The sequence below is a fragment of the Ornithorhynchus anatinus genome, chromosome 1 (assembly GCF_004115215.2).
Source record: "Ornithorhynchus anatinus isolate Pmale09 chromosome 1, mOrnAna1.pri.v4, whole genome shotgun sequence".
Taxonomy (NCBI): Eukaryota; Metazoa; Chordata; class Mammalia; order Monotremata; family Ornithorhynchidae; genus Ornithorhynchus; species Ornithorhynchus anatinus.
This window is the reverse complement of record NC_041728.1, coordinates 123372906-123387182: the sequence shown is the minus strand read 5'-3', so window position 1 is coordinate 123387182 and position 14277 is coordinate 123372906. Positions and strand designations below refer to the sequence as shown.

General features: G+C 43.5%; 1 protein-coding gene across 1 annotated transcript in view; it reads right to left on the bottom strand.

The window, feature by feature from the left end:
• The window catches only part of GPC1 (glypican 1), a 446939-nt gene that overhangs the window by 33793 nt on the left and 398869 nt on the right, over positions 1 to 14277 (bottom strand). Inside the window, exon 4 of the mRNA XM_029066910.1 lies at positions 3461 to 3626. Within this exon, the coding sequence (XP_028922743.1) occupies positions 3461 to 3626 (166 nt within the window). The remainder of the gene's footprint in view (positions 1 to 3460; positions 3627 to 14277) is intronic.

Genomic DNA, 14277 nt, shown 5'->3' with positions numbered 1-14277 from the left:
CTCTATTACTTCTTCCCATCTGCAATTTCTTTTAGTTTCTGTATCTTCCCCTTCAATATAAAATCCCTGAGAGCAGTGATCATTGACATATTCTATTATACTCTGCCAAGTGCTAAGTACAGTGCTCTGCACATAGTAAGGACTCAATAAATACAATTGAATGAATGAATGAATTCAGTAAATACCACTTGTTGACTGGTGGCCGTGGTAAACTCTCCCTCCTTTTTTATGGTATTTGCTAAGTGCTTACTATGTGCCAGGCACTGTTTTAAATGCTGGGGTAAATATAAGGGGACAGGTTGAACACAGACCCTGTCACACATGGGTCTTACAGTCTTACTCCCTGTTTGACAGATGAGGTAACTGAGGCCCAGAGAAGTGAAGTGACTTGTCCAAGGTCTCACAGCAGACAAGTGGCAAAGTCAGAACTAGAATCCAGGTCTTTCTGACTCCCAGGCCCAAGCACTATCCACTAGAGCAACACTGCTTCCCCTGACACTCTCTAGCTGAGGGCAACCTTTGTTGCCACTGTGGCCGTTCCAGAGTTTTTTGGACTCCCTGAGCTGTACCTATGGCTGTGGTTCCTGAGAGGCCTAGTCAGAACTGAGCTCTTTGGAGCACTATCCTATTCCCTGCAGAGAAACAGACTAGTGCCTGGGATTTTCTGCCTGAAGAGGAGTTCCCAAGATAGCTTCAGACTGAGGCAAGTGGACTAGATTCCCAAGTCACCCTCTGTCATCCTCCTGCCTGGAAGAATGCCAGACCATTCATTCATTCACTTGTATTTATTTAGCACTTACTGTGTGCAGAGCACTCTACTAAGTGCTGTCCAAGTGGGCTTAAGGCTATTTGCACTGGTACCCTTCAGTGTCACCTGGAAACCTAATTCAGTGTCTCCTGGAGGTAGCCAGACGATATCGGTACACAGTGGCTGCTTAGACTTGAGCTCTGAGATCCTCATTTTCCACAGTGTGAAAGCAGATACTTTTCCTGCCTTTTGGCCTCTTTGCAGAGGAAAGAAGTGAAGAGTTTTGTGACAAGGATTTACCTCTCTTAAGGCTGGAATTTCCTAGCTGGCAATTTCAATGGAATCCCAAGTCTTGTACGTTGTTGCTGGAACGTCTTTTCGATAAACTCTTCTCTTAAATTTCTGAAATGTGAACTATCCCTCATCATCAACTAGTTGAATGTGAAAGGTTCTAGAAGCTTCACTGTCCTCCCTCCAACTATAGTATCCTTCACTAAGATTCGCTAGTCCTTCTGCCCAGCCACGGCACTTCCACTGCCCCAGTCCACAGGACAGTGTTGCTTTTTCTCCTGCTCTGGGTAAATTTCTTTTCCAACATATGACCATCTGGAGGAACAGGCCACTAGGGAGCACTTGAGGTCCCTTCCAGTGCTTAGTACTGTGCTTTGCACATAGTAAGTGCTGAATAAACACCAGGAGAACATTACAGAGAAAGAAGAATGTAAGATGGTACCTGACTGCTCCTCTAAGGCACTTGTAATTGCTTTGATCCATGTCCTCATCCTGGAATGCACTTCCCACTGACAAACTTGCGAATTTCTCCTTCTCAGACTCACCGCTTTCTCTAATGACCAGGATTAGAGCCCTGGGAGTCGGAAGGATCTGGGTTCTAATTCCAGCTATACCAATTGTCTGCTGTGTGACCTTGGGCTAGTCATTTCACTTCTCCATGCCTCAGTTCCCTCATCTGTAAAATGGGAATTAAAGCAGTGAGCCCCACGTGGGACATGGACTGTGTTCAACCCAATTTGCTTATATCCACCCCAGTGCTTCGTACAGTATCTGGCACATATCTGGTGCTTAACAAATACCCCAATTATTATTATTTTTTCATATCATGATTATTATTATTATGACCTCTATTCTTGGCACTGAAAGAACTTAGCTGAGGAGCACCCATGGGGCTTGGGGAAACAGTGAGGCACAATGATGGCTCTGGCATTAACCATAGTTCTCAGTTTGACCTTCACAACATGGCTAAAATCCACCCTTTCCGCTTCATCCAAACCACTACCATGTTAATCCAAGCATTTATCCTATCCTGTCTTGATTACTGAATCAGACTCCTTACTGTGACCTTCCCACTACAGTCCATATTTCACTCTGCTGCCCAGATCATTTTTCTACTAAAAGCATTCAGTCCATATTATTCCACTGCTCAAGAACCTCCAGTGGTTGCCATCCACCTTTGCATCAAACAGAAACTCCTTACCATCAGCTTTAAAGCACTCAATCAAGTTGCCCTTTACAACCCAGCCTGCATACTTCACTCAACTAATGCTAATCTTCTCACTCTACCTCGATCTCACATCCTGCCTCTGGCCTGGAATGTCCTCCCTCTTCATATCCAACAGACAATTACTCTCCCCATCTTCAAAGCATTATTGAAGGCACATCTCCTCCAAGAGGGCTTCCTCGACCAAGCCCACCTTTCCTCTTCTCCCAAACCCTTCTGCTTGACTTGCTCCCTTTATTCATCTCCCCAGCACTTCCGTACATATCTGTAATTTTATTTACTTATATGAATGTCTTTCTCCCCCTCTAGATTGTAAGCTCATTCATTCATTCATTCATTCAATAGTATTTATTGAGCGCTTACTATGTGCAGAGCACTGTACTAAGCACTTGGGATGAACAAGTCGGCAACAGATAGAGACAGTCCCTGCCGTTTGACGGGCTCCCCTCTAATCGGGGGAGACGGACAGACAAGAACAATGGCAATAAATAGAGTCGAGGGGAAGAACATCTCGCAAAAACAATGGCAACTAAATAGAATCAAGGCGATGTACAATTCATTAACAAAATAAATAGGGTAACGAAAATATATACAGTTGAGCGGACGAGTACAGTGCTGTGGGGATGGGAAGGGAGAGGTGGAGGAGCAGAGGGAAAAGGGGAAAAAGAGGGTTTAGCTGCGGAGAGGTGAAGGGGGGATGGCAGAGGGAGTAGAGGGAGAAGAGGAGCTCAGTCTGGGAACGCCTCTTGGAGGAGGTAAGTTTTAAGTAGGGTTTTGAAGAGGGAAAGAGAATCAGTTTGGTGGAGGTGAGGAGGGAGGGCGTTCCAGGACCGCGGGAGGACGTGACCCAGGGGTCGACGGCGGGATAGGCGAGACCGAGGGACGGTGAGGAGGTGGGCGGCGGAGGAGCGGAGCGTGCGGGGTGGGTGGTAGAAAGAGAGAAGGGAGGAGAGGTAGGAAGGGGCAAGGTGATGGAGAGCCTTGAAGGCTAGAGAATGAGCCTAGCCTAGCTAGAATGAGCCTAGCTCATTGTAGTCAGGGAATGTTTCTGCTATATTGTTATATTGTACTCTGCCTACAGCAAACGTTCGATAAATATAACCGACCGTCTGACAGATCTCCTGCCTCTTGCTCCCCAGCTGTGAGGTGACCCGGTGCAGCACATCTAATGGTATGATCCCCTTCTTGGGCCTTACCAATGAGGTTCCTCCACTCAGTGTCCAGATCAGCCTGGTTGGCCAGGCAGCCCTTCATGACGTTGCGGCAGTAGTTGTTGCACGGCAGAATGCTCGGCATGCCCAGGCAGTGAGAGCAGTATACCAGCTTCATGATGGCCCGGCTGCACTCTTGGCCGAAGGAGACCTAGGGAAGCAACAGATACCATGTCAGTGCCAGGACAGCACAGTCAGTCCCAACTAGAGTTCTTGCCACACTCTGGCAGTGTGGCCTACTAGCAAGAGCACAGGCCTGGGAGCCAGAGGACCTGGGTTCTGATCCTGGTTATGCCCTGTACCTGCTCTGTGACTTTAGGCAAGTCACTTCACTTCTCTGTGCCTCAGTACCCTCATCTGCAAAATGGAGATTCGATACCTGCTCTCCCTCCTACTTATACTCTAAGCCCTGTGCAGGACCTAATTATCTTGCAACTACCCCAACACTTACTTAAGTAGGGTGCTTGGAACATAGTAAATGCTTAACAATTATTATTATTATTATTATTATGGCTCTTGTCCTACAATACTTATAATGGAAGGGAAAAGTGCTATTATGGGGCCTTTAGACTACAGCTCATTGTGGGCAGGGGACATGTCTACCAACTCTGGTATTTGTACTATCCTAAGTTCTTAGTACAGTTCTCTGTATAAGGTAAGTGCTCAATAAATACGCTTGATTGATCAACTTGAAAGCAAAACTTTCCTCTTACATTTGGTACTTGCACAGCTTTCTTGACGGGAAACAAAAGTGTTCTACAAACTTGACCTCAACTCTAGGTGTCAAATGGCATTGGCTCTATCCATCTCATCTAAACAGGCTCGATGATTTGCTTGGAGTCCACTAGACTACAGGGAAGAACAATCTTAGTTTATGTCTGTTTTCCCCAAGCATTTGAACACATCATGATGGAAACTAGTCCTAGGCTGCTTCAGAGGAGAGAGGTTCCATAAATAAACCTGTGCCCACAGGAGAACACAGAATTTTCCCAGGAACACTGCATGGGGTAACGCCAGAGAGAAAGCAACTTTATAAGTTTGTCTGACTTAAATGCTGAGAGAAAACAGTAACACACTTCTCAGTGTAACTTCTTGTAATAGCTTGAAGCAGATATTGCTTCCGTTCTTTACTGATGGCTTCTAAACAGTCTTGTCAGTAAAATCAATAACATGGACAATCAACAAAAAGAGAGTTAGCTTTCTTTCTCTCATTTAGGTCGTTGCTCAACTTTAATTTAGCATAAAAATCCTCCCCCGTGTCTTGTGCCTTTGTGAGAGCTTAGAGAGCAGCAAGGTGTGGGGGAAGCAGCATGGTGTAGTGAATAGAGCACAGGCCTGGGAGTCAGAAAGCCATGGGTTCTAATTCCGACTTTGCCACTTGTCTCCTGTATGGCCTTGGGCAAGTCACTTCTCTGTGCCTCAGTTACCTCATCTGTAAATGGGGATTAGGATTGTGAGTGGAAATACCAACCCCATTTAGGAAGGTCTTTACTCTTAAGTCTGTGAACCCCCCGGGGGCTGGAATTATGTCTAATTCCCTCACATATATTCTTTCCCAGCATTTAGTACAGTGTTCTGCCCATAGTAAGCCCTTAGCAAATACTATTACTTCTACTACTATTGTTTGAGCACTTACTGTCTGCAGAACACTGTACTAAGCACTTGGGAGAGTACAGTATCATGGGGAGGGCGGTGGTCTATCAGATGTGAAGGCGGAGGGAGTTTCTGCAGAAGTGAGGGTGTAATCAAGAAGTTGGTAGTGAGAGAAACGAGATCAAGGCCCAGTCACCAGGTTGAGAAAAACAGAGCTGGTGAACTGGAGTGCAGCGAGAGATGAGCAAGGATAAGCAGTGTGGAGAGAGAGAGCTCTAAAGTCAGTGGTCAATGCTTATACAATCCTGGGGATCGATGAAAGCTTCCAGTTGTTGGCTACTCCGGCCTTTCTCTGGCTATGTGTGTGTGGTCTGAGATGAAGCCTGGCACTTGCACAAAAGGAAGGTTGTGATCACCTCACTCTACTCCAGCGAGGCCTATTTTAACCAAGTAGCCCAAATTATTGAAAATAGCTCTAAAAGCTTCTAAAAGACCAGTGTGTTCTCTCTCGTCTTTTAATGTCGTTTTAACCCATTCGGGGAAAGTCCCGCAAACAGAGCCACACCCAGAAATTGAGACTTCAACATTCTCCCCTGCAGGACGCCATGGAAAGGGAGTTAATGTGTGGACGTTAAACCTGGCCGGGTTCCCCTACTTCTACCAGCAGAAGGAGCTGTTAGCCCTCTGGATCAGACACCACAGTCCAATGATTGGAAAACAAATGCGAGAAACTCTGCTTGAGCAAATTATGAAAACAACAAGGAGCAAAGAAAACATTATTTAAAATGTTAGACCACTTTAAATCCCTGGGTTTGCATAAACCTTATGGAATGTTAAATGAGGGGAAAAATGTTGAGTACATGGAGTTTAAAGGCAGACTATAAATACACATGCCAGTGGTAGACACAGCATCTTAAAACATGGGCAATGTGGTCTATGAGTTGCTGCCCTTTCTCCTCTACAGCTTTTTCATAAAATAGTGGTTGGTTGTGAAAACAAAGAATAAAAATACAACTTGCAAGTGTACAAAAAAGAAAGTCACTCTCTTCTGCCACCCAAAAACTCCATATAGTCTTTGTTGCTGTACAGTGAATTAATCAGTGGTATTTATTGAGCACTTATTGTGTGCCATAGATCAATCAATCAATGGTATTTATTGAAGGTTTACTGTGTGCAATCGATCAATCAACCTATGGAATTTACTGAGTGCTTGCTGTGTGCAGTACACTTTCCTAAGCTCTTGGGAGAGTCCAATGCAACCCTGAGTAGGTACATTCCCTGCCCACTGGGAGCATACAGTCTAGAAGGGAGAACAATTATCTGACTTTTACCCTTGATGATCCATTATCCAAAGTGGAACTAGTTTACATATTCCAAAAAATAGTTTGGATAACTAACCCAAACTGGACACTGCCAGTCGCGGCTGAGACAACAAAGTAAAAATTTGTTATCTAAATATTTGATTCTCTGAATAAAGCTCCATTCCTAATGAGCACAGATAATAGGCCTCCTACTGAATCTTTACCAGCTTTCCTACCTAAGCATTTTTTTATTTCAAAAGACCCCACAGAGTTGCAAATGGATGGCTTTCCTTCACTGACATGACTACATAGGCCTCAGATGACTACTGGGGCTGAGGCTTGAGTCCAACAGGATTCTGGCTCTTGGTGAGTGAAAATACCTTCCCCATGCATTCAGTCTCAGTTAGCTTGGCAGGATTGTCCCCAGACAGCTAGCATCGCTCTCTGAGCGTGGAGGAATGGAGGGAAAGAAAAAGAAGAGATTGACAGTGGGGTAAGATTTAGGCAGAGGTGTCCCCCAGTTGGAATTTCACTGGCACAGTCTTCATCTCCACCAAAATTGAAAAGGGCCTGTCCTCATGGTGTGTTTGCAAGGGATCGAGGGCAGGATGAGAAGCAGCCTGGCTCAGTGGAAAGAACCCGGGCCAGGTTGTGGGTTCTAATACTGGCTCTGCCACTTGTCAGCTGTGTGATTTTGGGCAAGTCACTTCACTTATCTGGGCCTCAGTTCCCTCCTCGCTAAAATGGGGATGAAGACTGTGAACCCCATGTAGGACAACCTGATGACCTTGTATCTCCCCCAGGACTTAGAACAGTGCTTGGCACATAGTAAGCACTTAACAAATACCATCATTATGAGAAGCAGCGTGGCTTAGTGGAAAGAGCATGGGCTTGGGAGTCAGAGGTCATGGGTTCTACTCCGGACTCCGCCACCTATCAGCTGTGTGACTTTGGGCAAGTCACTTAACTCCTCTGTGCCTTAGTTAGATCATTTGTAAAATAGGGATTAATGCTGTGAGCCTGATGTGGACACGAATAGTGTCCCACCTATCAGGCAGCTACCCCAGTCCTTAGTACATAGTAAGTGCTAAACAAATACCATTTAAATAAGAAAAAGTTGACAGCTTTCACAGACACACATTGAGGAGCTGGGGGTTTGTTGCTAGGAGGAAAGCCTGCCATTTGTCAATTTACTACTCATCTTCACTTTCCAATCTCCACTGTGAATCAGTTCCCACAGTGATTTCTTCCCCAAAGGACACTGTGTCTCTTCCTTTTTTTTTTTTCTTCTGCTGCTTCCTCTTTACTGTTTACTGCCAACTCAGTGCATCCAGCTAGCCCATCTGTCTTTCTGGCCTTGGACTGCACCATAGATCCTGAAACAGCTTTTGACTTCCCAAGGCCCCACACGGTGCCTCAGAATCACGGTGGAGAGAGGGCCTCAGGACAAGAGAGGATTGAGAAGCTACCAAGTTAGTGACGGAGAGCCACTTGGGAGACCAGGGAGAAAAGAACAGAAAAGATGCCAGACAAACATCACTGAGCCAATTAAGGCTGGAAACCAACCCACTTTATCTTCTAATTGTCTGGAACACATGGGCTGTCCTGAAAATCCAGGGCAGTTCTGGCATGAGGGTCACACTCTGGGCAGAAACATCTAACAGGACTCCCTTTGCTTTGAACGCCAGCCGGCAAAGTCCCTTTTTTTTTTTCCAACAGTGCCAGTTGGTAGTGATCGTAAATAATAATGAGGTACAGGGCAGCAAGGAGGCAACTCTAAGTTAGAGTCATTTGTTAAACCTCTGCTGCTTAATGATTCAGGCTGAAATTCTGTAAGCGAAAGGAAAATACACACATTCATTTATTCAATTGTATTTATTGAGCACTTACTGTGTGCAAAGCAATGTACTAAGCACTTGGAAGAGTACGCTATAACTAACGGAGACATTCTTCCCCCACAACAAGCTCACAGTCTAGAGATGACCTTACAGTTTACAGACACACTCACAGTCTAGAGATCAGCTCACATACACAGACACAGAGGTACAACATACACACAGATACAACATACACACACAACTAATGACTGAGCAACTGAGCAAACATGCCCTGTATGTCACAGAAAGAGGTTATGTGGGGTGCTGATTTATCACTTTAGCTAAAAAGGACTCTTACCTCCAGAACACATATATTCTATGCTCTCAAACCAATGCTTTGTATTATATTCTGAGCTCTTATTGTCCTCTAATTAAAATACTCTGTCTCCTTTCAGTATCTTCTCTCTGACCTGGGCATCTGCTCAGATCTTTTCAAATGATCTCTGCTCTATAACAAACTCTTTCTTTCACCTCTCCTTTTTCTTCCACCGCCTCACCTATTTTTTTTTGTGTGTGTCTACAGGCCTCACCCCAGAAACATGGTGATGATGTTGGTATTTGTTAAGCGCTTACTAAGTGCAGAGCACTGTTCTAAGTGCTGGGGCAGATACAGGGTAATCAGTTTGTCCCACGTGAGGCTCACAGATAATCCCCATTTTACAGATGAGGTAACTGAGGCACAGAGAAGTTAAGTGACTTGCCCACAGTCACACAGCTGACAAGTGGCAGAGCCAGGAGTCGAACCCATGACCTCTGATTCCAAAGCCCACGCTCTTTTCACTGAGCCACATGGTGGTCACAGGGAACATAGCATAGCAGAAACAGTGTTTTTCAAGGATAAATTCTGTAGTAGATCCATCTCCCTTCTTATGTCAGTGTCTCACGGTGACTTTCTGGACCGCTTAATCTTTACTACTTCCTTTTTAAAACCGCAAAAAAATCCCCTGGTAGCTGCATTTGTAAAACTCTGCTGTTGAGGTATCTCTTGCAACAGAAAATTTCAGTCCTTTTTTTTTTTTTTAGAAGAGAGTAAAATTTCAACTCTACCTTAGAATTGTCCTATGGTTCCTAATTTCCACTGCATTAGAATCCATTTTAGACGTCTGATTTGGGAGGGCCAGGAAACAATAGCTAAGCCTTTGTTATTGATTCCTCACAGATTAACCACTATACCATTCCCAGCAGGAACTCTGCATGAGCAATCCTCAACTGAGATTAAAACAAACTCAATTCCTCTAGAGAGCAAAGGGAACACAGTAAAAATTAAAGACCTGGGGCCTTTCATGGCAGTAGACACTGAACCACCAAGAGCTATGTAAAGCCTGTTGCTTGTCTAGATCTGCAAATGAATTATTAGGCAATTATGTTTACTCTACCAAGGTGTATGGAATTGGTCATACACAATAAATTTGGGGACTTTTTGCCCCATTTATTGGTGAAGAAATCAAAGAAGGGCAGAACTGCCAATCCAGTCTCTATGGGAATGGGCTACTTAAAGTGATATCACTGATGTGTTTCATATTAGAGCCAGGGAAGGGGAACAGAACCCAATTCCACGGTCAAAAATCCACTGCTGTGCAGCACAATTATCATTTTATAATTCACATTTATCTTAAATTTAAAAGCTGAGGTGATTATCTTAGGAATTTAAAGTGTACACTCTCTATGCCCTAGGAATAAATGAGGAACCCAGATACCAAAGTGATCAATTCCACTTTTTCATATGAGATGACTTTTCCAATGAGAAAGGTGACTGCCACTTGAAAAGCTAGGGAAGGTTACTGGAAATGGACCCTCTGTTTATAAACCTAATCACATTTTAAAGTTTGTTGTGTGCAGGGAATGGGTCTACCAACTCTGTTGCACTGTACTCTTCCAGGTGCTTTCTCCAGTGCTCTGCACACTAAAAACACTCAGTAAATACCATTGATGATGACGGTGATGATGATGATGAATGTAACTTCTGTGATAGAATGGAGACAGAGAGGTTTGGCAGGCTGATGCTTCAATTCAATAGACGGGTGAGACTACATCCCCTCTAAGAAAGACAGACCAGAAGATAGACCGTTTCCAAGAATTCCTGTCTGTGTTCATGAGGAGGAAGGTTTTAAAATACCACTGTTTGTTAGGAATGATTAAAGACAGTGGAAGACCAAACATTTAGTTTAGTGTCCTTTTCCTTTGAGAGATTGCAAAGTTCTTGAGGGTAGGAACCATCTCCCCTAATTCTGTTGTATTCTCCCAAGTATTTAGTATAGAGCTCTACACAAAGTAGTTGCTCAATAAATACTATGGGTTGATTAATTGATTACTCATAAAGGGAAGCAAAAAAGCTAAGAGCTCTTTCAGGACTGGCCTTAGATGGAAAGTTGACCAAAATCAATGTTTTCCTATGGCACACTGAGTGGCCTAGAATCAATCAATCAATCAAGTAACTGAAGCAGTTTTGCCTAGCAGGATAAAGCATGGGCCTGGGAATCAAAAGGGCCTCAGTTCTAATTCTGATTCCACCACACATCTACTGTGACCTTGAGAAAGCCACTTCCCTTCTCTGTACCTTAGTTACCTCCTCTGTAATATGGGGATTAAAAATGAGAGCCCCATGTGGGACAGGGACTGTGTCCAAACTGATTAACTTGTATCTACCCCAGTACTTAGAACTGTGCCTGGCATATAGTAAAAGCTTAACAAATACTATATATGTGTATGAAATGCTCTGGACATGTCACTCCCATCCTCAAAAGCCTCCAGGGGTTGCCTATCAACCTTCGCATGAAACAAAAACTCCTCACTCCTGGCTTCAAAGCTCTCCATTACTTGGCCCCCTCCAACCTCACCTCCCTTCTCTCCTTCCCCAGCCCACACAATCTGCTCCTCTGGTGCTAACCTCCTCACGTTGCCTCGTTCTCGCTCTACTGACGTTGACCCCTGGCCCACATCCTACTACTGACCTGGAATCCGCTCCCTCCTCACATCCACCAAACTAACTCTGTTCCCCTCTTCAAGGCTCTACTGAGAGCTCACCTCCTCCTGGAGGCCTGCCCAGACTGAGCCGCCCCTTTCCCTCTGCCCCTCCTCCCCTCCCTATTCCCCCTATTCCCTCCCTCTGCTCTACCCCCTTCCCACAGCTAGTGTATATTTCTATATATTATTTATTACTCTATTTTATAAATGATGTGTATATATCCATGATTCTATTTATCTTGATGGCACTAATGCCTGAGTACTTGTTTTGCTTTGTTGTCTGTCTCCCCCTTTTAGACTGTGAGCCTGTTGTTGGGCAGGGACTGTATCTGTTGCCAAATTATACATTCCAAGTGCTTAGTACAATGCTCTGCACATAGTAAGCACTCAATAAATATGATTGAATGAATGAGTGTATAGTATATACATACATATATAGTAATGAAACTAATTGAGTGCTTACTATATGCAGAGCACTCTACTAACCTCTCTGGGGAGTTCAACACATTTGGTAAACAGGATGCCTGACCTCAAAGACTTTACAATCTAGTGTGGTAGACAGACATTAAAAATAAATTACATCTAGAGGAAGCAGCAGAGTGTCCATACAGGCAGTGCTCACGGGAACCAGGTGGCCATGGAAACTAAACATTTATATTACCCATTAGAAAAGCGTGTGTTTGAAAGGGAGTTGTTCTTTGTATCAGCTGATTTTTTGAACCAATATATGAATGGGGAAAGTTTCACCTTCCTATCCACTCAGAGCTTTCATGGAGGTCCTCCTCCATTAGAGGATCTCTGTTTCTGGGGCCTCACAGGATGCACAGCTGGACCCCAGGTGGGTCGAAGCAAGAAAGAGGCTGCAGTTATAGGCACTGAAGGAGCAAAAGGGCAGTCTGAAACTTGCAGAGAACCTCCCCCCAACTCCTCAAAGCCAGAAAGCTATGGGACAAACTGCCTTTTCCTTACTGAAGGGAGCAACAGAGACATTCAAGTGGTTTTCGGAGACAGACTGCCCAGAAACTGCTGATCTTCCCACAGAATTCTTCTAACATTGAAAGGGAGTGAAGAAAAAAACAGGAGAGACATATTGTCTATACCACTGATGCCCCTGAGGAAAGGTGATTGCCTCAGTTACAGAAGCAGTAGTAGCATAGGAGGAAAATAGTTATGCAAAAGTCTCTGAAGATTTATCGAGAATAATTTATCAAGAATGCAGTTGTCACTTAAAAATGTCTTTGTTTAAAAAAAATCAATTTTTTAAGGGTAAAATTGTTTCCTAAGTATCCATTTTTGACCACTGTCATTTCCTTCAAAGGTCTGCAGAAGTCTCTTCTAGGAGAAATTTTTTTTTTCCCTCCCTACAGTTGAACCAAAAAAACCCAGATTAGACAAATTCCTCCTTTCTTAAAAGAACATCAAAAGTCATCAAAAATTGCTGCTTAACTCTTCTGAACATCTGGGTGGAGGTGCTGATGAAAATCAGATGAAAAATGCCATACTTTAACTCTGTTTTATAGTAATCAACTGATCAATAACCATAATCAATTCTTTTCATCACCGGGGCCCGGAAACAAGAAACATAAGGAATTGTGAAGATGAAGGAAAAGTTAACATCATTTGTTCATCTTTAAATAATCTGGCACAGCATGAGATCTCTCTCTGCACACCATCAATCTACTCAAACCTTCCCTTTGCCCTAAATAGGACTCTGAAATATGAAGAATCTGTGTTCTCACAATGCTATTTTTATTAGACTGAGAAATTCATTCAAACGGCTCCTTGAGCGAACAAGTCACAGATTTTGAAATCCCTTCTAATGTAAGTCGACAGTCCAGCCAGGAGACTGTAACAATAAAACTTTTATGGAACGATCTCTAACATTTTATGTTGATCTTACTCCTGCCTCTCCCTTTCCCCTCCCTGACCCTCTTGACACAGGAGCTGCTGCTGGGATGAAATGTGTACACTGGCATTTCTCATTAAAATCTGTTCGCACATGTTCTCTCTAAGCAGGTGTGGAGAAGCTGGTTCTCAGATATTTGATATGAACCTTGGGTTTTAAGATAAATCAAAACAGTACATTACAGAGGTTACTCTTGGGAAGTGGAGAGTGTTGGACTGTTGGAATTTGTGCTGATGGAAGTAAAATTTAAAAAATACCTCATCTCTTCTGAATAAGAAAAATAAAATTTCATCATGATAGGACATGGTCAGTGGTATTGATTGAATACTTACTGTGTGCAGACCACTGTTCTAAATGCTACAATACAACAGAGTTGGTAGACAATTTTTCCCTCCCCACAGTGACCTTACAGTTTAAATATATGTAGTGGATAACAGCTATCCCCATTTTCAGAATCCTCCTAAACACCCAGCTCCTCCAGCAAGCCTTCCCCAATTAATTCCCAACCCTCCAAGCCAAATCAATCATTGATTCGTAAGCATCTGAAGCCTGAAACCATGTGTCTTGTTACTGTTGCATTTTCCCAATGCTCTGTACATTCCGTAGGTGCTCAGTAAATAGCAAAGATAACTACGGAAGTATCAATCAAGTAATCAGAGACTGCTCTGTGTTTAATGTTCACTTAGGGTGATGAGGCACTATCATCTTGTAGCCTTGATCTTAGTACTGAGAAATGCACATTAACCCTTACAGTAAGGATTAATGTAGGATTCGGCCCATTCTGTACAGAGAATCTCCAATTGGTCTGTTAAATAGAGAGCAGCGATTAACATAAGGTCTGTTTTAACATATTCAGAAGATATATACCCCATTTAGCCTTAATCACAGGCAGGAAAAAATTAAATACAGTCCCGAAATCCATAGCCATGAGAGTCTTATTAATAAAAGACATGAGTCAAGGAGAGGAAAAGTCTTCCTGAAGATAAGCAAAATTCAATTTAAATAATAATTGTGGTATTAAGCAGTCACTATTTCCCAAACACTGTACTAAGCGTTAGCGCAGATACAGGATAATCAAGTCCTACATGGGGCTCAGAGTTTAAGTAGGTGGGAGAACAGGTACTAAATCCCTATTTTTACAGATGAGGGAACTGAGGCACA